A 26617-nucleotide genomic window follows, 5' to 3' on the forward strand; every position below is an offset into this window, starting at 1 on the left:
CTACAAAAGAAACTTAAATAAAGAACAATGTAACTAAAAATAAAAGCTATCTTTTTGAATCCTCTGACCTGCTCGTTAGTGCGACGAAATTTAAAATGTTATTTTTTCATGTTAAAGATCGCTTTTCATGTCATGCACAGCAAAGCCTGAAATTAGCTTATTTTAATTCTTCACCGTTCGAGGGGAATAGGCACTTCTCCGCAAACCGTGTCACATTCCCCCCTTCTTAATTTCAGCTATTTATTATTTGGTAAGGTTATTTGTTTATTTGTGTTAAATCGTTTATCCCTCTTGTCTTCCAAACACTACCGAACTTCCAAACCCAAAATAATTTCAATTCGCATTATTTCACTTGAGTAATTGTGATATTTGAGAAACATTTTTGAAATTTAATTTGATACAATATTGGTGTAATATCAGTTTCAATTTCTATTTTGAGAAAGACAGTAAGACCCTTTAATAACCCTTCCTTCTATAGCCGTTCCAAGAATTGACGCCGCGCCACAGGTAGTCATAACAGGACCTACGCGTGGTGCGCGGGGTGCACTCATTGTCACTCAGGCGATCACTCAGGCGTGAACAAAAAAAGGGATCGCGCTATAATGAGTTAGTTTCCACCCTTCTTCAGCTGCAAGTTCCACAACAAATGTCTTGCATTTAAAAAGGTAAATTATCCATGATGCCCTCTATTTATTAATATAAGTCTCGCTTCCTATCTCATTTCCTCACCTAACAACATGCAAATTTTCCCAAGGAACAGTCTCTAAATTTCGCAAAGTACTGACATAGGTAAGTGATCTATGAACGCTGATGTTTCTGACAAGCGCAGTGGTGATTGATGTGTATCTATAGGTGATTTTAACGCTTATTATGGTTATTCTAATGATGCTGTACTCCGAATTTCCCAAAATGTTCACCACAGTAATTTTCTTAGCAAAAAACAAATAAAAACACATGAAACCAGGAAAAATGCGTTTTAAATGATTCACCTTTTCTTTCAACTTTAACTATTTAATAAAATTTCTTTTAAAAAGATAAAGCAGAAAACTTCTAAAATAACTAAACTTTTGAAAACTAATACAATTTTTAAAATTAGTAAAATTTTTAAAACTAATGCAACTGTAAAATTGTAAAAAAATTTCCAATTTTCTAAAGTACAGACCAACCCTTCAATATAATTTTGAAAATCACTGAGATCGATAAAACTTTGAAAAATAAATTAGTAAAATTTTAAAATTAAAAAAAAAAATTTTGAAAATTTTAGTACTTGCCTAGAGTACAGGTCAACCGCCCACACCGAATTCTACAGAGTACCTGTCATGTGCGGACCCCTACTTAAAATTAGCCATTGTAACTTTCATGGCGAAACTCCCCATGGTACCTGTCATTGCGGATCCCCACTTCAAATTCGCCATAGTACCTGTCAAATTCGCCTGTCAAATTCGCCATAGTACCTGTCATGGCGGACCTCGCACTCCAAATTCGCCATAGTAACTATGAAGGCGGACCCCGTGCTCCAAATTCGCTATGGTACATGTCATGGCGGACCGCCTAATCTAAATTCGCTATATTACATTTTATATACTATTATCTACTTAATTACTACAATTCTGTACTTTTTGCTATCCTTTCAAATTTCAAAAGAAATTCCAACATCGCTTGACAGTAACACGTTACTTGTAGCACGTTACTAGAAAATTTATTTTTTCAGGAACAATGACGCAAAGTAACGCACGCTACTGATCGTTACTTCGTAAAATTTGTCTATGTTGTAAAGTTAACAAAACCAACCAGATGATGTGTTTTCTTCCTTTTTTCAAACTTTTTTTTAATAAAACAGGAATTTGAAATATGCTTCAAATTTTTTACACGGATCATATTAAATACAATTTACCCTTGAATAAGTTACTGAGAGATTTCGTTAATGTGTCAGAAATTATTCCAATATTCTTTTTTGTGTCTTGTGTAAAATGGCTTTTTTGTTTAAATTAATTTTTTTAAACAATGGAAAAAGAGCCAAATAATTCACTTGAAACACCGATACTATTTGAAAAATAACTTTTGTTGAGGATGACTTATGATTTGCTAATACCAAAAAGGAGAAGCAAAGTTAAAGATTTTAGAAAAAACCACAACTTTCTAGCATATATCTAAGAGAAGATATTCATAAGCAATACTAAATTGATTGAACAACTTGTTTGTTCACTTTTAATTATTATTACCTTACTAACTGAAAAAGGAGCAAAATGTGAAAATTTTAGAAACAAACCGCAACTAGTAGACATTTATATGGATGAAGTTTGTAAAAAAAACAATTTCGTGCTTTGTACCATTCAATATAAAAACTTGTTCGAACATTCTTAAAAAATATATTAAGAATATCAACATACCTAACCTGTGCAATGAAGATAGAAAACCTGGTACCTATTCAAAAAAAGGTAAGTGTTTGTTTGAAGTGAAAAAATGGAGCGAAAATTTGTTGTGAGTAAAAAAGAAAGGATGTTTCATAGTAATTTTTTCTTCAGTTTTACCTTGCTTGTTCGTGCGTTTTATGAGCTACGGGAATCGAATAACTCTATGGAGTTGGGTAGGGGGGTGGGAAGTAGTAAAAAAAGGGTCAGAGAATGGATTGAGGTGACATGCGCATACGCCTTCTGTCTATGTGAAAAAAGCAGGAAGAGAAAAAAATGTTGTTCGCCTAGGCCAGTTCAGGCGCCATGTATCGGTCCGTTTTATTACACCTGTGTGAACGAGGTACGCGAAACGTGGTGAGAGATTAGTTTATACCAATTTTTCAGAACGATTTATTTGCCGCTACCCCTAGGGAAGAAGAAGCCGAATTTGAGTTCTTCTTTCATGAAGTTGTTCAAAAGAACGATGACTTTGAGTTTAGCATGCGTTCAACATAAGTGTTATCAAAATACTTGTAACTTGTCCTAAATTTCCAAAATTTCTATAAATTTCCAAAATTTCTACAAATATGAAAAATATGAAAAAAGTTTCAAAAAATGTTCATGAATTTCCGAAATTTCCATAAGATTCCCAAATTTCCATGAATCAATTTTGGAATGCGAAATATCAGAATTTTAAATAATATATTAAAGTATTTAGATTTGTCTGTGGGTCAAAAAATGCATGTTCAATCAACAATTGGAATTTTAAAAGCATTAAAAACTAAATTAAATGAAATGAGAAAAGGGGGAAAAGGTATTGGAAATTCTAACAAAAAAACAGATACAATACAGTAGCAAGATTAGAATCAGCATTTACTAGGCAGTCTGATAAGTCCCTGAAAAATGAAACACGGAGACGTTTTTTTGGCCAAAGTCGGTTTTATTTTTCAACATACTCTCCTTTTAGGTCGATACAGCGAGTCCAACGATTTTCTAACTTTTTGATACCGTCCGAAAAGTACTCGATCGGAAGGTCTCCAAAATACGCCACAGTTTCAGCTATGAGCTCCTCATTTGAGTAAAAACGCTTACCGGTGAGCCATCTCTTCAGGTTAGCGAACAAGTAATAGTCGCTAGGGGCCAGGTCTGGTAAATACGGTGGCTGAGGAACCAATTCGAAGCCAATTTCTTGCAATTTTACTTGTGCAACTAAGCATGAATGAGCAGGCGCATTGTCGTGATGATAAAGCGGTTTTTTCTTCTTCAAATGCGGTCGTTTTTCGGCGATTTCGATTTCCAATCGGTCCAATAATGATGAATAGTATGCTCCGGTTATGGTTTTACCTTTTTTAAGATAGTCCACGAATATTATGCCGTGTGCATCCCAAAATACGGAGGCCATAACTTTTCCGACCCATTGTTGCGTTTTTGGACGCTTCGGAGCACTTTGGCCCGGTGGAACCCACTGTTTTGCCTGTTGCGTTGACTCAGGAGTGTAGTACTGGATCCAGGTTTCATACATGGTTATGAATCGGCGCAAAAACTCGGTCGGCTCACGCGAATATAATGCCAAATTCTGCTGAGAAGTTGCCATACGAATTCGTTTTTGGTCCACTGTGAGCAAACGCGGCACACATCGCGCGCAGAGCTTCTTCATGCCCAAAACTGAATGCACGATATTGCCCACACGTTCCAATGATATGCCTACAGCATTGGCTACCTCTCTCAAGTTCACTTTGGGATCATTCAATATCATATCATGGATTTTTTCGACATTTTCTGGTGTGGTGACCTCTTTTGGGCGCCCAGATCGTTCAGCATCAACTGCGCTCGTACGGGCACAACGAAACTCGGTAAACCACTTATGAATCATTCCAATCGACGGTGCAGAGTTCGGGTAATACTTATCCAGCTTGGCCTTGGTCTCGGATATCGTTTTCTTGCGAAGATAGTAGTGTTTGATCAAAACTCGAAACTCAGATTTTTCCATATTAAAAAAAACTCGGAGGTTATTCGCTTCTTAGTGCTGTAACTTGTAAATGCGTAAACATAAATGGCTGAAGATTTGACAGGCGTCATTTGAAGGATCAAGCTCGACGAAAATGGTTCATATTAGTGAATACTAATGCCATCTCTTAGAATGTTCAGGTACTTATTAGACTGCCTAGTAAGAGTCGAATAAGAACCGGATATGTAGTAAATTTAAAACATAAAGACCTCAAACATTTTCTGGAGGATACAAAATCATTGGTTGTTCGAAGAATAAGAAACATGTTTTTAAAATATGGTAGCTTGAACGTCAATGTGGAACAATATTACTAAAGGAGCATGACAAATTTTTAAAATTTGAAACTTATAGGTTTAAGGAGCAAGTACCGTTTTCTGTATATGCCGACATTGAGTGTCTATTATGGAGGTTTCTGAAAATCCTTTCGATTAGGACCATATCAAAAGCATGTTCCATACAGTATTGCATTTTATTTACATTGCAGCTTTGATGATTCTCGTTCGAAATTTCAGATTTATCGTGGAAAAGTCTGCATAGAGTGGTTTGTAAATGAATTGAAAGAAATTTCCCAAAACATTGACTTTCAATTAACATGTATTGTACCAATGGGAAAACTGACTCCAGAGCAAGACATGGAGTTTCAGTCTACTAAAAACTGTCACTTATGTAAGAAACCGTTTACAAAAAATGACATTAGACATCATTACCATAACGACTTTTCAAGTAAGTTTGGTGGAACGAGTCATCAGGGCTGTAATGTGAATTACGAAGATTCGCACACCGTACCGGTAGTTTTTCACAATTTATCAGGGTATGATTCTCACTTTTTCATTACAGCATTAGCAAAACAATTTGAGGGCGAGGTTAAATTATTACCCGTTTCAACAGATATGTCAAGCTAAATAGCCTTTTTATGTGATCAGAGTTTAATCCAAGCGAACCTGAATGTTACATATGATATTCCGACATTAACAATAATTATGGTGCAGCATGGGCTGCAACTTTACCTTTTGTGGATTCGAATGGGTATGTGATCAATACATTAATTAACAAAATATTTCAGATGATTCACCAATAAGCTACATTTTTGAAGTAGATTTGGAATATCCTGCACAATTGCATGATTTTCATAGAGATCATAGAACTTGAAAAAGTATTTGAGTTTGGGGCTAAAGGTATCCAAAAATCAACCCTGGTTAAAAAAATATGTTGACTTAAATACAGAAAAGCGAAAAATTTCTAGTAAAGACTTTGAAAAAAAATTTTACAAGTTAATAAACAATTTCATCTATGGCAAAACAATGTAGAATGTTAGAAAATATAAAGATGTCAGATTGATAACAAAGTGGGATGGATAGTACTGTTCAAAAGCTCTCATTGCCAATCCCAATTTTAATAGTTTGTTTTTTGCCTGTGTCATCGAAGAGTGGTAAAATATCCAATTCGTTCAATACAAATTGATGGTCTGGCAACTTGAAGGCCTGCATATCCACCAAGTACTGCATCTTGAATGTAACAAAGCTATTTCTAATTGGTTACGGCATTATTATACCACCTTTTTCACCACCCCACTTATTGGTTTATACTCAAATATACAATCATCCAAATTAACCAATATTGTGGTTCTTTACCATAGTAATTATCTTATAACTTTGCGTACGTTTCACAAAGAATAGCATAATGATTTCGATTAATATCAAGATTCAAATCACTATAAAGGTAGCACTGATCATTTAAAAGTTGTTTTACATTAGTCAAATTGCAATGATTAAACTTTCTACAGTTTCTAGTAGTAGTATTTTTTCTATTTGTCTGAAATCCTAGTATAACAAATCTTAGTTTTTTCAATTGTGTTGAGCTTTTTAAAGTCCAAATATGGTTTGAAGTCGCTGGAACTGGTGTATATTCATATAGTTCCCAAGTTCGGAAACTTATTGGAATATATGGATCTTTTTCAATACATTTTAGAAACTGAAATTTTTGTGAATCATACAGTCTAACGCCTGGCAATAATCACTCTATCTTATTGATTTGAATTTTATACGGATCAAGAGGAGCTGTTTGCAAGATGGCACTTGTATCACTTTGTATCTTATTAAAATGACCCCATGTTTAGCATTGAAAATAATTTTGTGATAATCTTCAGCAAAGCCAAATATCCTGCAAAGAGGTATGGATACATCAAAGTAACCCGTGACGTTTGTTTGTGACTGATTGTTATTATTCACATCAAGCCAACCAGTATTCAGTATGTAACATGATTTTCCTTGATTTAGAGAAACATAGTTTTTCAAGAGGCTAGTCAGACCAACATTTTTATTTCTATCAATTTCTGTTGCATTGATTTCATACCTTACTTTTTCAAACAAATAACAGATAGCATTAAACACTAAAGTTGTGTTTGTCACTTGTGATCCATCAATTTGTACGATTCTACAATGTACATAAAGTGAACTTTTTCTCGGAAGGAGAGACTGGACCTGATTTTGAACGACGATCCGAATCGCATCACTGTTATTGAAGCTCGCTGAGGCATAAGTCTTTGATGTGTGTTAACCCTTTGAATGCTCTTTGTCGACTGATTAGTTTGTGACATTGTGCTGGTTTATTATAACCCAAGCCAATCTTCTTCTTGAAAACGATAACCATTGTTAGAGAGACTTGATGTGCAGTCTAATTGTTACCACTGCGCCACGAAAATTGACTAAATATCCGTCTTGATCAAATATACGGAGCTGTATATGATCTATTGTCAACGCGGTGACTTAAAAGTGAATGGCTTGAGATAGCAGTACCACTATCTTGAATCCAGGTGGCACTAGAGGGAAAAATTCATAAATAGTATGTGCTTTCTAACCATTAATGTATGCACCTGTAGTTATGGTACACTCAATTTTCAAAGAGTTCACTTTTATAATTGATACCCATTGATCAGATTCAAAGCTTGTTTAGCTTCTAGGCTGCGTGGAGAAGAACCCAGAAAATGACCGATGGAATCTTTAGGCTCAAAATTTATACCGTGTCTGCAGTAAAGTTTACTTTTTCAAGTATTATTATTTGGTTTAATATGAATTTCAATATCCCTGTTTGCCAAAACATTCTGTAGATAGTGCTTTATGTTACTTATTTTATAACTTCCTGTAGGCATTTCAATAATTTCATCGCCCAAATAAAATTTATTTTTGCCAATGCCTATATTGGGTATCGAATTAAAGGTTAAAAATGCAACGAGTCCAAGTGCGTAATTCTTATAAGGAGACAACTCGATTGGAGGAAAATAGTACGTTTCCAGGATTGAAAAAGTTCCCGATAAGGTTAGCGTCAATAAATCATCCATGGTGACAGCTGCCGCTTAACTGACTGACTGACTGACTGACTTTAATTGCTTGCATAGAAATTGCAAACGTAAATGTCCACACACGAATGTATCGTAATTTTGATATCGCTCGTGATTATGCTTTATGCCACCAACACCGAAATAATTGAATAGATCCAAAGGTGGTTGAAGAAAACCGAAGCTATCAAAATAAATGATTTTACCGTCAATATTTTTATAGGCACACAATAGCAAACAATAGCCCATTCATTTTTACGTGGTCCGCCCTTTGGTAATCTATTTCACATCAAAACACCTCGAAAATGTGGAGTCTTCAAAGATTTTGAAAATTCTAGTAAATCTGCATTAGTCGAGGCTCGATGAGGTAGCTTCACTTTGAGTTTTTTGATTTGCGTTTAAATCCTACCCCATGTTTATGTGGTCGTAGATAATGCCCTAATCCGTGTCTATATGACTTCAAGTATAGACACTTTTCTAAAGCAATGGCTTCCATCGTTTCCTTATGTCGTTTGCTCTCCGAAAGTTCTTGTTTTGCCGAATTTGCTTTATTCGCAGCTTTAGCTATTCTAGCAGCTCCATCAGCATTTGCTCCAGCAGCACTGAGACCCGCAAAACGGGTATGAGAAATTGTAAAAATCCTCCTACTTTGGCCGGTACAGGTAAAATACAAGGCTTATTCACATTTCTTCTTCTACCAGCCTTAATCACAGCTGCGCGTGCGCCTCTAAGTGCAGATCTGATGGCAGTTTGCGCAACACTGCTTGAAATCATGAACTTTTTAGCTGCAGCGACAATTTTTCTCAGTGTACTAAGCAGACGGAGTAAAGACCGGAAATCTTTATCAGGTGAAGGTACTATATGATCCCACAATACATGATTGATAGAGAGAAAAGTCTGATGGATTACATTTGCTGGGATGATCCGAATGAACTGGTAGATCGCTTACGCTTACTGCTAGCGTCTCAAGCAACTGGAAATTCAAGTCACACCAACGAAATTATATCAATAATCGAAAAAGTACGTCAAGCTGAAATTATATATTAATTGACGTTTATGAAGATTTTCATCATTTGCAAGATGAGCATCGATGTATTCGGACATCCTTCCAGGCGAGCAGAGAGTACAAGGCGCGGCCCTTCTGTCATTGGCTTCAAAGTCACCTCTGAAGGAAATTATGATATGAATAATAAGAGGCTGTGTCAAGTGGCTGAAGCTCAAGAGATGTATGATTCTGTGAATCTGATTATGGTGCAATATATGATACAGAGTAAACTTCAGACTATATATGATGTTATAGCTTCTTTGCGAACTGAAGTAGTTAATAATACAGTGATGATTGAAACTCTGGGAAATTCCACAGATTATCTTTTTGAAAATGCGAAAATTAATTTTGAATCTATTCAAAAACTGGCGTATCGAAATTTCAAGCTCATTAGTCACTTAGACACCTGGCTGAATGTACCACAAAATTGATACTGAGTAGCTGCAGTCGGTTTAAGAGCTGCACAAGCCGGATAGACGAAATTACCAACGTCGACATTTCGATATTCGTGGCATTGATGAGAACTGGCAAGCTGATCTTGTTGAAATGCAACCATATGAAACAGTCAACAGAGGATACAAGTACATCTTAACTGTAACTAACAAATTTTCAAAATTTGCTTGGGCTGTTCTTGTTAAATCCAAGAAGGGTGAAGATGTAGCTGCAGCCTTGGAATCTGTACATGATGAGGAACGCGTACCGAAAAATTTACATGTTCATATAGAAAAAGAAATTTACAATTCGCACTTTTAAAATCTTATAAAGTATACAAGATAAATTTGTACTTGACATTTAGTAATTTACAAGCACCCATTTCCCAGCGATTTAATCATACTCTAAAGAATAAAATGTGGATGTAATTTAGCTTACAGGGTAATTATAAGTGGATAAATATTTTGAAAGATTTAGTTTCGTCTTACTACGATACTAGACATCAGACTATTCGAATGAAATTAAAAGATGTTTCAAAACAAAATGAGAAAAAATTGTTGTGCAATGTATACAAAAATTACAATGTAAAACAAACTGTTAAAAAAGCGAAATTTAAAGTTGGAGATAAAGTGCGTATAAGTAAATTTTAGCATGTTTTTGAGAAAGGCTACACACCGAATTAAACAACTGAAATATGTACCATAAGTTATGACAAACATACGAAACTAGTGACGTATATGCCTAAAGATTATCAAGGTAAAGCTACTGAAAGCACTTTTCATGAGCAAGAACTCGGCAAAGTTAGACATCCAGACATTTATCTTGTGGTAAAAGTACTGAAAAGCGAGGAAATAAGCTATTTGTAAAATGGATAGGTTTCAATGACTCACACAATAGTTGGATGGATAACTCTATAGTAATAGATAACTCTAGTATTAATTTTAAGTTTTTTTTTCTTAATAAAGTTGACTGTTTTGAAGCATATATATCTTGTTTTCCTTACACATCTACCTACCCTTAATTTAATGAATGAAAAAGGCAAATCTCGTTTAAATTACATTTATTCAGATTTGTTTGCCAACAAAATGCATTGAATTTTAATTTATAAAGGTATCATTCACACATCTCAGTTCTGGTGTCTTTTTGTGTATAAGATTTTACACTTTTCATAGATGGTAGTTTCACGTTACGCCAGACACTTTCAGCGATGGTTTCAATGATAACCTCCTTTGTACGTCGAAACGGCATAGCACTTTGTTCGAGAAGATAACGGTCTATACAAGGGCTGACTTCCCGGAGAACAGCAAACGTTGTTTCTGGCAGTACAAATGGAGAATCTTTTTGCGTTTTTCATGCATATATGGAAATTTCCACAGTCGATGCATTGTTGCTTTTCTTGGCAATCAAAGAAGAGTGTCATGAAGTTGAAGTGACTTTTAAAAAATTGCCACGCTTCAAAATTCAGGGTTATACTTGCACGAGGATCACTAGCTTGAAGATTCACTGCTGAGGCGAGCTTTCCATCTCATTTAAATTCAGCACCGACAATAATTTGTTTCGTGAATTATGAATTCAGGATGTATGTGGTCGCATGTAACATTTGATTTCGTGGTGTATAAGGCATGATGAATATCTCACTGAATGTTGTCACAGACTGGGCGATAATTGAAAAACTGCACACACTAATACATTTTTCTCCGCAAACTCAAATGAGTTGAAGCGTCCACCCAAATACACCATTTTAAGATACTGATCTTCACAGGCGTTCTTCATTTGCCTCTTCAAACTGTTTTGCCATTCTCTGAGGTAGAAAAACGGAGAATTTGTTTTTTATGATTGCAAGCGTTCTCGTTCCATATTTTGATTTAGATTTCTTAATATCCGTTATTGCGTATCCCTTGTTAACTTCTAGGACTGTCATTTTTTTTTTGAAAATAAATCATCACTGTGAGCAGTTTTGTTTAATTCTCGGAAATCCATTTTTTTCTCTTTCACTGCTTCTTAATCTTCAAGATTCACACTTTAAAATTTCCTTATTTGTAAATAGGTTGGCACTTGAATGACTTGTTTTAGCTCTTGAATGTTCTTTAAGAATACGTTTAAACGACTTTTTAGCTTTTGTTGCTTTTCTTCTTCACAATCTGGCATCTGAAAACAAACTGAAGAAAGAGAAGAACCAGCCTCCTCTTATAGACGCTTACCCCCTCCACCGAATTTCTGTACACTTTTGCGTAGTATTTCACCACAGGATGCAATAATAAGCATAGTAGTGGAAAAAAACATACGTCTTTAAACGTTTACTGAATTTAGTTCACATAGATAAGGGTTCCAGGAATCACGATGACGTCACCAGAATGGAATTTTCTTTAATGAGAATTGTTTAACATTATATAAAATGTGGTGCTTCGGTCGGCAAATATCAAAGAAGAACGTTTAATTAAATTAGTTCACATAGATAAGGATTCCAGGAATCGACGATGACGCCATCCGAATGGAATTTTGTTTGCCCCAATAATGTTTATAATATCGCATTAGCCGAATTGGTCAAAGGGATGATGAGTTTGAATGTGCGACGCATATCACCAAATTCTACGACTTTCATGATGTGTGTAGGCGAAATGTGTTCGAAACTGCATGAAAAAGCATAATATAATGCCTTATTTTCTCAGTAATACATGTAACATGATACCATTTTGAAAAAAACAGTTCTCAGAAACCTATGTAAATTGATATAATTGTTTTTTCCATATTAAAGTTCCTAATGCCTATAATCTAATTTCATCTCTGACTCATAGTGTCGGCGCACAACAAAGGCAGCCATGAGTCAATGAGTGTGGTTGCAGATCTTGGAAATTTGCAATGACACACCACTGCGACAAACATTTAATACATAAATTCTATTATTTTGGGGTGAAAAACTTAAATTCCGGGAAAACAGGTTTTGAATAACAGAATATTGCGATACCATATATCACATCATATCCGATTCCACATTTTTGGGGCTGCAAAAGTTCCATTCCCATGATATTTAAGTATTGATTTCCACTATTTATAGTGTGTATCGGATACCTCAAAACTGTGATTCGTAAGTCAGCACCATCTACTAGAAACACATGATCTAGCAGATGCTTATTCAGAAAACAAAGTGCTATATCGCAATGTAACAACATTGACGCAATTAAACCGAGAAAAGTAACAATTCCAACAAACATTCGCATTGGGAATCCACGTACAGACCCTGTAGATTACACATTCCCAACTCCTACCAATTGTGCCGATTTTTGGACAATTTCGAAGATCTCATTGCCCGTACCAAAAAACAAATTAAGGAGGCAAAAGTTAAGAATTACAAGGAATCATACGGATGTGATCTAATAGTAATAGATTCTGAAAACGAGGGTTCAACAAGTTCTATAAAGAATAGTAAACTTGTGATTTCCAACCCTGAAACATTATGTAAAATCAAAATCGTCAACTTTTACAGCCGTGCTTTAAGCAGTATCAATTTTGGGATGCAACTCACTTGATATTTTGGCCAACCATCCTTTTCTTGTTCTCGCTTTCTAGATTATAGGAGAAAGCCCTTCAATAAAACCAAAGAAAGATACCTCACTCCGAGAGATTATAGTTAAAATTTTGTTACAGAATGGGATTGCTAATCTAATCACGGATCCAACCTGTCAGATAAAGGTAATTAATGAGGCAAAGATTTCTCTTGGAAATCTTATCGGAAATCTTATCTTTAAAAACCTTTATTTCATTATAATTTGATTTATTTTGGAATAACAAAATGCCCGACAGGAATACGGAGACAGATAAGTTGCCAGAAAACTACTACGAAAACTTATCACAATCAGTCTCCGGGTATCACCTCAATGTAAGCCCCCCGGCAATATCTGTGGGTCGAGACAGAAGTGCCGCAACGGTTACAGCTTTGGAATCTATAAATATCCAACATCACTCCTTCAGCATCCCAAATGTCAACGTTAAGGAACCTAGCCTAAAAATTTTCCACTAATATATTGCTAACAGCGCCGTTTCCGTGCCACCTGACAAATAGCCAATCTTCATCAAAATCATATAAATAAAGTAAACTCACGGGCGTAGCGAGTTATAGTGTCCGCGACAAGAAGTTTGAAAGCTTAATGATCTAATCGCGCACCTCAAAAAGCGTTTTCGACCCACAAGAAAACATCAGTGGTACCTTGATTCACTCATGGAACTCCAATTAAAACAAACGGAAACCGTGAATGGCTACTACGATCGACTTTAGTTTTAACTGAACGACTCCAAGCAGCGAAGAACCTTCGCTTAGCGAAGAATACCCAGAGAGAGGTCAAAGCGAAACTATGATAAAGCCAATAATTTATTTCGCACTTGATGCATTTATAAATAGTCTCCAGTGTAGAATATCCATATTCGTGGATACCCGTAGCCCAAAATACCCTCGACGAAGCCCTAGAGTATGCAATCTATATAGAAGAAAAACTGAGGAAAACGAAAAGTCAAAAGTTTTCGCCTACCTGATTGTAAAGAAACCAATAACTTTATTAGGTCTATCGCAGATAAGTTTAACCTTTGGTCAAAGAGATGAGAAGGAAAAACCCAAGAGCTATCCATCACCAAGCCCCAATAGTCAATCCTTTTCCCAGCCAAGGGTTTTAAGGAAACTATTTCCCACCTTACCAAACTATAAAAGTACGGGTTACCCTAATTACCAGCTTCCATATCAGTATCCCTTATGCGCTTGAACTATTATTTTCCTTATCCCTACTGAAACCCCTCCTGGATTAGAAAATGGCAAATTCTCCCAGACTAGTTGCAACGACGCGACAACAAACCCTGCAAAAATGAATTGTAACAAAACGATACAGTCACTGGAGGACCAAACAAAAATCTTTCGAACAGGACGAAATGAGGAAGACTTCTCAGTAGTTGCTCTGGCAGCACCAGAGTTACGGAATACCAAGGAGATCTTTCTGGTCGATCCAGGTTCTGATCTAAACATGGTTAAGACACGCACTATTCACAATACTATGGTAGTTGCGGACGAGAATGTGGTTAGTTTAGTTGCATTCATCATTCACGCAATGAAAGCTCTTGGCACGATAGATCTATCACCGTTAGATAGCCAGTCAAATTTTCCATAGCTAGAAACAATTTTCCAACCTCCACAGATGGAATAATTGGTAGAATCTTTTTAAGGTAGAAACAAGCAGAATTCTCATTCCGACATAACGCTCTGTTAATTATATCAAGACCCGTCACACCAATTTCGTTCATAGATAAAGAATAAAATCAAGCAAAACAAGAATCCAAACCCAGAATTAAACCTTTGCGAAGAATTCTTCAAATACAAGCTAGAACTAAACAGTCAGTTGCTATCAACGTAGCTGACCCTACAACTACTAATGGGTACTTGCCAAAACTCAATACGCCTAAAGGACTATATTTATTTGAGGCGGCAGCTACAAAATACGATGACGTATGTTATGTTCTTGCTTTAAACATCAACGAACACTAGATAGGGTTAGAAGTTCCCACACAGGAAATAATTGCGTTCGACGTATGCGAATTTCCCAGAAAATAACTATCTGAAGTAGAATTAGAAGAAAGTAGAAAATAGCCAAAACTCCCTCCTCTTTCTCACAGGGAAGAGAGCTAGAAACATACGGATCATACATTTGAGATTTGATCATTAAAATTTCAGTAGTTCAGAAAATCACTGCGAAAAATCTAGTCCTAGATAAGCTTTGACCCAAGGCTTGACATATGAGAACGAGGCTTTAAGATACTTTCTTAATATAAGTTGGTGTGGGGCAGCTCAAGAAATCAAAAAACCCTTAAAACACTCACGAAATTTTAAGCATAAATCCCCAAATATTTTCGAAATTTTCGCACGGCTTGTTGATTAATGTCCACAAATATTTAATTGAACAATTAAGGAAGCATCACATATAAAATCATGGCATTGGAAAAATCAATAAATATTGGATTACGCGGAGCAATAAATCTCAGAAATACATAATGAACATGGTGATAAATGTCAAAATCACACAATATTCAACATACTAAAATAAATGGTATGTATGCATGGCAGAGAATACTAAACTAGACATGACATGTCTATAGGCTGTTTCCATTTGGGCCCTTTTCCAATTGAAATTGATTTAAAATTAGTCAAAATTCAAGGAAACTGTGTACCAGTCTATAGCGCGTCTTGTCCCACGTTAGGTTTTACAATTGTATCGATTTTCCTTGCTCTGTAGGTTACAAAGCGGAATGATATGTAAAAAGTTTAGCTTGATTCCAGATACAATTTTTAAAAATAATTAACTCCATTTCTTTGGCTGCTTATTTAAACTAGCTAAAGTCTAAATATAAATGATAACAGTAGTCTCAGTCTTTTCAATAAAGAGTTTGTGTAGATAGATTCAATTAACCGTCTACCAGAAAGGCGTGACTATAATCTTCCACTCCCGTTACCTAATGTCGACAGAGCCTATTATGAAGTGGACGATAGGAGGACGCAGAGTGTTTCTGCCGAAGACAAGACAACTAGCTAACCCTAAGAAATATACCCTACTGAAAATTCCTATATAGGTTCCTATATAGGATCCTACACAAGATCCTATATGTTTCATCTATAGATGCCACCTATAGGAAATGATATAGGATCCTATATTGGTGCCTGTATTGGAGGACGAAAAATTGTCTGCGCAGCCGTAGGTGCCATAGAATACTAATGCGCACCTGGATATGGTCCCATTTCTTTGACATTTCTTTAGTTCGTACTAAAGAAGCAAGCTATAATTTCTTTGACCTGAAAATTTTTTAGTCTTTGCCATATTTTATTTTCAAATTTTTGTTCGGCCCATCATACTAAGGAATATACCCATTTTAGTTATAAATATCTGCGGATTATGGTTAACGCAACTATCTGCGTCGCACCGCGAAATCGTCTTCAGACGTACATATGTTAAACGCCAGCAGGCACGTACGTCTGACAGGTAGAGCCTAAAATGCACGAAACGAGCGAGCCTCAAGAACATGGGACCCAGAGCTGTAAAATATGTCATATGTAAAAAAATTACCTGACATGAGTTGTTGATGGTTTCGCTGCAATTTGAAAAGGAATGCAGTTGATTTATCCTAGTCCTCGAGCACTTCATTCCAGGAAGATCTATTTCAGAAACTTCTGGACTTGCGCGGGGTGCCATGAATCGCTTTCCATTTCTTTCGCTACTTCCCAGAATTGTCATAAATTTTCTCGTAGCACCATAAACAATACTGCCAGCTGAAATAAAAAGAAGACAATGTTGTATTGAACTATGAAATCAGCTCTAACGTATATAATTTTGTTACTTAATAAAGAGCCCAGGGTACTAAATGGCCCAGCAAGGGTCAGGTCTGGACCCGCACCCATTAGAATTAAGAGAGTACAGGTACGCATCTGGACCCTTAACAAATTAATAAGGTCCGGGTCCAGGCTCGGCTTCTTTACTACTCAAGGTCCAGACACCAACTCTTAAGGAATTAAAGTCTCTGTGTTTATACCTAAACCTTGAAGAATTTAAAAGATTAAAATCCTGACACTTAAAGAATTGTTGGGCGCATTCTAGAGTCGAACCCTTAAGAAACACTTTAACATTGCGTTTGTGAAATTTACAAATCGGTTAGTGTCGAGTGAGAGAGAAGAAAAAAAACACAAGGAAGGTCTAAAAGGTCTTGGTCCGTCTACAAGAAGAAAGAAATCTCATCTCTGAACGAATGCTATGAATGTCTCATATTTAGGAAAAGTTTTTTACCTGTTGTACTCGACCTTACGAAGGTAGAATTAAACAAATCAAAAGTTTCTCTGGGACCTGAACAGAACTCGTTCATTCTGATGCACATTCCACACATGTACGGGAGTGATATTGATGCACTTTAAAAGACATTTGAATCAGTACGTAAAGTCAGTCAATGCCACAATATAGGATTCTTGATCAAAGTTTTAAAAAATGCAAGAGACATAATATTGAAATAAATACAAAATGGCAAATAAGGCAAACCACAGAGTGGATAAACTCCTTCTTTTTTAAATGCAATATAATTTTTAAACATTTTTTTTAATCCTCTGCAAAACCCTAATATTATATACGCAATTCGGTGCCCAAATTGTAACCACATATTCACACGAGCACAAAACGCAAAGATTCGTAGAAAGTGGTGGAGCTTGATTTCTCGTTCCATCCGCACGCGTAGAAATAGGCAACCTAAAGTCCCTTTCAGCGCGGCACGTCATACACCCACACACACACCCAGCAAGAAAGGTTACAGAACAGATCTGTAACTGCTGTAGAGCACAAAATAACGTATTCTAGAACAGGCTAGTAACAGGTTACGAACATGCGAGTAACTATGTCATCCCCCATACGCTAGAACAATTCTGTAACAGTTCTAGAACGCTGTGACAACCGATCTGTAACATTTCTAGAACAATTTTAGAACTCAATTACAAATGTTGTATAACAAATCTTGAACAGATTTAGAACGCTGTGACAACCGGTCTGTAACAATTCTAAAACTTTCGTACGCTGCATTGTAAAAAATCTAACACAATTCTATAACAGTTCTATATCAATTGTATAACAGTTCTAAAACTGTTATTTATCAAATATGGAACAGTGTTACGTATCCCTCACAGCAATAGGATATCACGGGATATTCGATTTGACCCCATTTATGTCCCGGTTTATTCCATGGATAAGCAGTCGGAATATCCTGTGAGGCAGAAATTTTGATAGCCCTATGGATGAATTTTGATCCAGGATAGCGCGTACGTAGTCCCGACTAACAAAAATTATACGTCCGAGATATCCACATTAGGGATATTAGTAAGGGTCAGCCTCAACCACAGTGTTAGCGAACTAATCTTTGTTCCTAATTTGTTCTAAAAACCACTTGTAACAGGGTTCCAGAACTTCGATATAACACTGTTATGACACAGTTTTGAAATAAACTTGAAACCAATATTATAGAGCGTCTATGGTCAGTTTGTTCTAGAACTATTCCATAGCAACTGTTACAGAATCGTGCTGTCACACACACACACACACACACACACACACACACACACACACACACATCTACGTCTACTTTATATATTTTTTTGAGGTGACAACGTGAGTATATACAAATATATATATATATATACATATATTTGAATATACTCACGTTGTCACCTCAATATATATATATAGTACACGTCCCCGCCTCATATATAACTGTGTCGCCTGGAAATATTGAGGCGACAACGTTTTGCCTATTTTTTTATGTAAATCCATCTTAGATGGACTCCTAGTGCCTTTGGAGAAAAAACGTTCTTCGGTGACAACGTTAAGCATTTGTCTGTAGTATCGCCTACCTAGTTCAAGTATAAATTACCGGCGCTACACAGTAATACAAGATGATAAACTTTGAACGTTGATGAATTTCATTTTTCATTAAATTAAATAAGTCACTCAATTTCATCCTGAAGTAGAACTTATGTATAGTGTCTCCTATCTTGTATATGAGTAATATGATGATTAACTGACAGGTAGTTTGAGTTTAGGATTATTTTCATTCGCGCGCTCTGAAATTCAATTTGTGCTGGTAAAAAGGCGTCCGCGAAGTGTGATGCGGCGATGCGCAATCACTTAGACGGATTTCGGCGATTTTAGAAGAGGCTCCAAGAGGGCAGCTGAGAGTAGCCAATTTGGCGTCGACAGCGCTAGATAGTATCGATGAACACTGAGCTCGTGGTAGACGTTTCGTTAACGTTTCGTATTCTAATATATGTGCTCATATCTATCACTGATTTTGATTATGAATAGAATAATGGTATATATGTGATAAAAAAAGATATAAAAATTGATTGAAGATTTACGTTCTGTACCTGATATCTTGAAATGGATATAAGTGCCTCTTTTAGTGTCATTAAGTCCTTTTTTCCTTCTTATAATCTCATTGACTTGGAGGATAAATAACTTGACTCATTAGGCATAAATGAATAATTTATTCAATGCTCACATTTAACAAAAAATATTTATTTCCTCAAATAATTCAATTTTTAATTGTATATTAATCTCATGTTCCTAATAAATGAACGATAGCGCATAAATTTTGTGAATTTCAACAATCAGCTGACTTAAATTAACCTATAATTTGTTTACATCTAAAAGTAAACCGCCTGTTTTACTGCAATTCAGATTCTTGTATCAATGTGTAGTGTCGCCATATTTTTAGATACGGGCTGAACTTTGAAACCTCTATTGTATATAAGTAAATCACAGGTATACTGGAAACGTTCCCGCCTCGGTTATTTGGCAAGACGGCATTCACTGTCAGTGAACCGGTCTGTTCCTTTCGCCATTTCATTGGGTGAAAATGGTTAATAATTTGATTTTTTTGTGTTGAAAACTTGTTTTTATAACTGAAAATATAAATTAATTTCACTTTTGGATAAAAATGTGTCGCTTATAAGTTGATAAATCAAATATATGGACGCAAATTTACTTTTTTGTTAAAAATTCCTATTTTTGGTTAAAAATTAAACTATTCTTGAAAATATAACTATCTTGTTGAAAATTTGTTTACTTTTTGTGTATTATTTTTCTGAGCAATGAAATTGTTTGCTTAAGTTAAAACTATTCATTTCAACATGTAACTATTTTTTTGAAGGTTCTTCTTTTTAAGCAACTTTTTATCCGCTGAAGTTCATTATTCCACTTTTGGTTGAAAAAGTATCCCTTCCAAGTTTATGGCTCAACTGTTTCGCCATAAATTAACATTTTTGTTAAGAATTTCTATCACTCACTTGAAAACAAACTATTATTTGAAACTATGTTGTTCGAAATTCTTTGGTTTTGACGAAAAATATTTTTCTTTATCTGTAAAGTTTTATTACACTTTTGATTGAAGCCGGACTTTTAGGTGGAGGTGCTGACTGCTAGCATCTCCAGTACAGAAAATTTGAAAAATTGAAACAATAAACAGCGCCATCATTTTGAACTTTTTTTAAGCTTTTCGAAAATTCAAAAATAAAATTTGAAAAACAACCCCTACCTTCTAAGAACTACCCTTAAAATTAAAGGTGCCCCTAAAGTGAATGTAAGCACATCCGAATTTTGGGATTTTTTTGGGCTCTCAAAAACTGCAGAAAAAAAAATTTTAAATAGCCCTTGTCTCCCCTAAATTACCCCTAAAATAACCTACACACTAGCCTAAATTTAAGAATATCAGTAGACAGGTAGGGGGAGTTTTGCCTTACTTTTTTCCGTCCGAATAGCAAACTTACGTCTAGAGCGCAGAAGGCTGTAAGATTGGTTTCGCTTCTTTTGCTGACTTACGAATGACAGTTTTGAATTATCCACACTATCGATATTGGAAATCAATACATAAAAATCATGAAAATAAAACTTTTTAGCCCCCAAAATATGGAATAGGAGATAATATGATATACAATATCGCAATATTAAAGCTATTTAATATCTGCTATTCACAGAATTTAAGTTTTTCACTCCAAAATGATATAATTTTTATGTATTAAATGTTTATCGCAATGGTGCGTCATTGAAAATTTCCAAGATCTGCAACCACCCTCGTAATATTATAAAAATTTTCGGTAAACAAACTTCCATTCTGATGACGTCATCGTCGATTCCTGGAATCCTTATCTATGTGAACTAAATTAATCAAACGTTCTTCTTTGATATTTGCCGACCGAAGCATCACATTTTATATAATGTTAAACAATTCTCATTAAAGAAAATTCCATTCTGGTGACGTCATCGTGATTCCTGGAACCCTTATCTATGGTATGTGAACTAAATTAATCAAACGTTCTTCTTTGATATTTGTCGACAGGGGCTTTATATTTCATATTATGTTAACAATTCTCAGCAAACAAAATTCCATTCTGATAACGTCATCGTCGATTCTTGGAATCCTTATCTATGTGAAGTAAATTAATGAAACGTTCTCCTTTGATATTTACCGACAGGGACGCCATATTTCATATAATGTTAAACAATTCTCGGTAAACAAAATTCAATTCTAATGACGGCATCGTCGATTCCTGGAATCCTTATCTACCTGAACTAAATGAATTAAATGTTCTTCTTTGATATTTGCCGACAGGGGCGTCATATTTCATATAATATTAACAATTCTGGATGAACAAAATTCCATTCTGATGACGTCATCATGATTCCTGGAATTCTTGTCGACAATGTTGCTATATTTCACCAATATTGGCACCATATAAGCGGTGCACTCTCTTTTTTTATCATTGCACTGGTAAATTCTACCCAGTGGTTCTATCAGTGTTAGTTGATTATATTTAAAGTTAAAAATGGATTTCGAAAAATGCAAAAAAGTTCTACAAATCATGATGATGGGATATCAACTTATATTGGAGAAGCAACCCCCAGCAGCTGATGAAATTCGATCGTAGACGAGGGCTGGAACTAAAAACATCCGGATATTATACAAAATATTGAGGAAAATAAAACTTCCTGCTATCCGTGGGCCAAACACATGCGATTATGACGTTAATTGGTGATCTGATGACTGCAAGCATAAAAGTGAAGAAGTTTCTCAAGACAGGAACTGGTATGAGTGAAGCTTCAAAGAAACTGAGTAAGAGGGTGAGTTGAGACGATATAGCAAGTGCATCTCAAACACGAATAAGAACGGGTATCATAACAAATTTCATTCATAAAGATTTAAATACACTTTTAGATGATTGTAAACGCATGTTTATTCCGTGGATTAAAAATGCAATTAATAGTACAGCTAATGTCAAAGCTTGCATTGAATTCACAGGTATTTTCAAGGCATCAGTGGGAGGGGAGGAAAAAATCGAGGCAAAACATGTTTGCACTAAAAATAATTCTATTCTAACGTCTACGAATATTGGTGGATGGTTTAAGGATAAAATTCGTCAACAAATTGAAGTTAAAATTGAAGATTTAAAAACATTAGATTGAAGGTGGAGATTGATATAAATTATCAGCTTAACGGTTAATATAAATAGATACGCCCCTTTTCAAGTTGGAGGTTCAACTTTCATTGAGTTACCTGATTTTATACGGAGAAAAAAAGCTGTGCTCAATATTAAAAATAAAGACTCATATTGTTTTTTCTGGTCAGTAATGGCAGCTTTTCACTCAGATGAAAAAATGCTGGAAGAATCAGTTCATATCGTAAGCTTGATGGTCCAGAACTAAAATATAATCACATCAAGTTTCTAATTACTCTTGAGGATACTTCAAAATTCGAGAAAATAAACGGTTTATGTATAAATGTATACGGATTAGAGTCTGAACAATACAGTAAGAAAGAAGAAATTGTTCCAGCTTTTCAAGCCAGGAAAAATCGAAACAAACTACTATTCACATGCTTATGCTTGAAAATACTAACTTCGATTCAGATGTAGAAGTTTATCATTTTGCTTGAATCAAAAATCTATCTAGACTTGTGAAATCACAAATAACAAAAGCGAATTGCCCCACATTCATTTGTGACAGGTGTTTGTGTCACTTTAAATTTGAGAAATCTCTTGAAAAACATAAAATTGATTGTGATAATCTGAATAATAATTGCACATTAATACTCCTAACAGAAGAGGATAAAATTTTGAAATTTGAAAATTATAAATACAAAGAGAGGGTTCAATTTACAGTATATGCTCATATAAAGTATTTTTAGAGCCAGTTACCAGTATGCATGGAAATGTTTATTGGAAACATATACCTACAAATGTTTCTTATTACACAAAATGCAGTTTGGACGATACACAATCTGAATCTCAAGTTTATCGTGGAATCGACTGCATCACGTGGTTTGTCCATGAGTTGAAAAAGTTAGCTGAGAAAGTATATTCTTATTTTAAAAATCCAGTTCCAATGGAACACGTAACATTAAAGCAAGAAAATGATTTTCAAAACGCAAAAGTTGGTCATATTTGCTAACAAGATTTTAACACAGATGATGTCCCCATCGGGATCACGACCATTTTACAGGGCCATTTTACAATGGCCCTTCTCACGACATGTGCGATGAGAATTACCAAGACTAACATGTAATTCCCATAGTATTTCATAATTTATCTTGCCACGACTCTCACTTTTTCATCAAAGAATTGGCAACAAGCTTTGAGGGTGATATCTCATTATTACCTATCAACAAGGAAAAATATATATCATTTACAAAAAGGGTGCAAATGACAAAAGTTATACTCAGATTCATAGACTCTTTTCGGTTTATGCCAAGTAGCCTCTCCAAATTAGATTAAAATGTTAGCAATGATAAAAAATTGATTACAAGAAAATAATCAAAAAATGATGATGAATTTGAATTATGAACAAGAAAAGATGTATTTCAATATGATTATATTGATAATTGGCAGAAATTAGATGAAGATTGTCTGCCAGCAAAAGAGGAATTTTATTCTAAATTAAATGATGAGGGTATTTCAGATGCAGATTATAATCATGCGAGCAAGGTGTGGGAAAAATTTAACTTAAAAACGTTAGGTGAATATTCGGATTTATACTTGCAAAATGATGTTTTTTTCTTGACTGACATTTTTGAAAGTTTTAAATGTCGCTGCATTGAAACTTATAATTTAGATCTACTGCACTACTATACAGCACCAGGACTTTCTTTCGATGCTATGTTGAAGTATACTAGAATTGAACACGATCTATTAACATATATAGAAACGTGATTACTTATTGAAGGAGCAATAAGAGGTGGGGTGCCTTAGTGCTCCAATAGGTATGCGAAAGCAAATAATAGATTCATGGGGTCGAGTTTTGATGAAAATGTATCCGAGTCCTATATCACTTATTTCTATATAAACAATCAATACGGTAAAGCTATGAGCCAATCTTTAACCTATAGCAATTTTAAATGTTTCAATGATTTTGAAAACGAACTAAATTTTTTCAACATTCCCGACGAGTCAGAAATAGGTTATATTCTTGAGGTAGATTTAAAATATCCTGAAGCACTCCATGATTTGCATAAAGACCTACCATTATGTCCAAAGCATTTTGTACCTTCTCTTCCAACATCTAAAATCCCGAAACTATTTACCAATTTTAAATCAAGGGCGAATTTCGTACGCCATCATCAAAACTTAAAACAGTTTTTTAAATTTGAAATGAAGCTTGTTAAAATTCATTCAGTTTCAGAATTCAAGAAAAATTCATGGTTAAAAGCATATAATGATTTGAATACTGATTTAAAAAAGAAGGCAAAAAATGATTTTTCAATAAAATTTCTTCAAACTCATGAACAGCTCTGTCTTCGGAAGGACCATGGAGAATGTAAGGAAGCACAAAGATGTCGGATTAGTAATAAAGGGGGAGGGAAGATAGGGTGCAAAGGCTCTGATTGCGAAACCAAACTTTCATAGCTGCACTATATTTGGTGAGGACGTGGTGATCATTGAAATGAGTAAAACCAAAATTAAATTCAATAAGCCCATCTATATAGGCTTCACATATCTAGATATATCGAAGATAATGATTTACGACTTTCATTATAATTACATGAAGTACGCATTCAGTAAAAAGACAAAATTACTCTACACTGACACAGAGAGCTTGATTTACCATACGACAGAACCAAACTTTTATGAGTATATTAAACAAGATTCCGATAAATTTGACACCTCAGACTATCCACCCAATAATGTATACGAAATTGAATTACTGAACAAAAAAGTCTTGCGACTCATGAAGGACGAATGTAACGGAAAAATTGTAACTGAATTTGTGAGGCTAATGTAAAAATTGTATACATATAAAGTTTTGGGGGAAGAAGGGGAGAAAAAGAAAGCCAAAGGGATTAACGGGTCCACTTTGAGGAAAATTACGTTTGAGGACTATAGGCAAACTTTGCTACATTATAAAACTCTCACTCGACCTCAACGGTCAATTCGAAGCCGAAAACATGAAGTTCACTTGATTGAGCAAAACAAGATCGCCCTCAGCTGGCGAGGTGATAAATATGATGAGTGATGTGGATATATGAGTCGAGGAGTGAGAGAGATAGAGATAGAGAGAGAGACCTAGGACTAGTGTATAACCTTTGATGTAGCAGTTACAGTCTATAATCTAAATATTACTCTAAATTAAATATTTATGATTGGAAATAGCAGCAAAAGAAATATATATGTAAATTGGAAGAAGAAATTGAAAAACTCTACAATTGTTTGTAAACTACAGGTTATTGTAAATAAAAAAAGATTAATTCAATTTAAATTGTTCTTTTTTATTCAATGAAACCTGAAAATAACATTTTTTAAGCACATTTACTTCTAATTGAAAAATTCAATGCGAATCATTTTCCTAAACGGAAGTGGTTATTGGATGCAACCTGATCCAGCAGACCAAATATTCCAATTTCAACTATGTTCACTAACCAATCATTTGCTTATCTACTATTCGCACTTATTATTATTATAGGGACAAGAAACTCTGAAAAAACAACTTAATTTTCTTTTCATTTATTTTTTTTTATTTTTAATAGAAAAAACCAGTACATTATACTTAAAAAGAAATATATTATAATTAATTATATATATGCAACTAAACTTTTTCTACTTGAGTACAGTACTTTTTATACCAACTTTTTCATCACACCACTTATTGGTTTACACTCAAGTATACGATCATGCAAAATTAAGCAATATGCCGTTGTTTGAGCGGGAAACTGTTCACTGGTTTGAAATTCCAATCGAACGTCAACTGGTCCGTATTTCAAGGACTCATTTTTCTTAGAGCAGTTAATTATTATTAGAGGTGCATACTTTATAAATTTTCCTCTCGACAGCAATGCTTGCGGATTTTTACCATAGTAATTAGCTTGAAAGTTTGTATACATTTCATAAAGGAGAGCATACCGATTTCAATTGATATCAAGATTCAAATTACTAAGAGGATAGTACTGATCATTTGAAAGTAGTTTTATATTATTCAAATTGCAATGATCAAAATCGCTAGAGCTTCTAATAGTATTATTTTTTCTGCTAGTTTGAAATCCAAGTACAAGAAATCTTGTTTTGTCCAATTGTGTTGAGGTTTTTACAGTCCAAACATGGTCTGAAGTAGTTGGAAGTAGAGGATATTCATACAGTTCCCAAGTGCGAAAATTTTTGGGAATCGGTGGATCTTTTTCAATATAATTTAGTAACTGAAATTTTCGTGAATCTGACAATCTAACACTAAGCAGTAACCACTCTATTTTATTAATTTTAATTTTATACTGCTCAATGGGGGCTGTTTGTAAGATGGCATTTGCATCACTTTTTCATCTTGTCAAAATAAGTTCATGTTTAACATTGACAATGATTTTGTGATCATTAC

The 26617-nt window shown here is 34.8% G+C and overlaps 1 protein-coding gene across 1 annotated transcript in view; it reads right to left on the minus strand.

Moving 5' to 3' along the window:
- The window catches only part of LOC117171159 (voltage-dependent T-type calcium channel subunit alpha-1H-like), a 1009801-nt gene that overhangs the window by 370822 nt on the left and 612362 nt on the right, over positions 1–26617 (minus strand). Inside the window, exon 11 of the mRNA XM_033358216.1 lies at positions 16307–16509. Coding sequence (XP_033214107.1) covers positions 16307–16509 — 203 coding nt within the window. The remainder of the gene's footprint in view (positions 1–16306; positions 16510–26617) is intronic.

The sequence above is a fragment of the Belonocnema kinseyi genome, chromosome 4 (assembly GCF_010883055.1).
Source record: "Belonocnema kinseyi isolate 2016_QV_RU_SX_M_011 chromosome 4, B_treatae_v1, whole genome shotgun sequence".
NCBI classification, from domain to species: Eukaryota; Metazoa; Arthropoda; class Insecta; order Hymenoptera; family Cynipidae; genus Belonocnema; species Belonocnema kinseyi.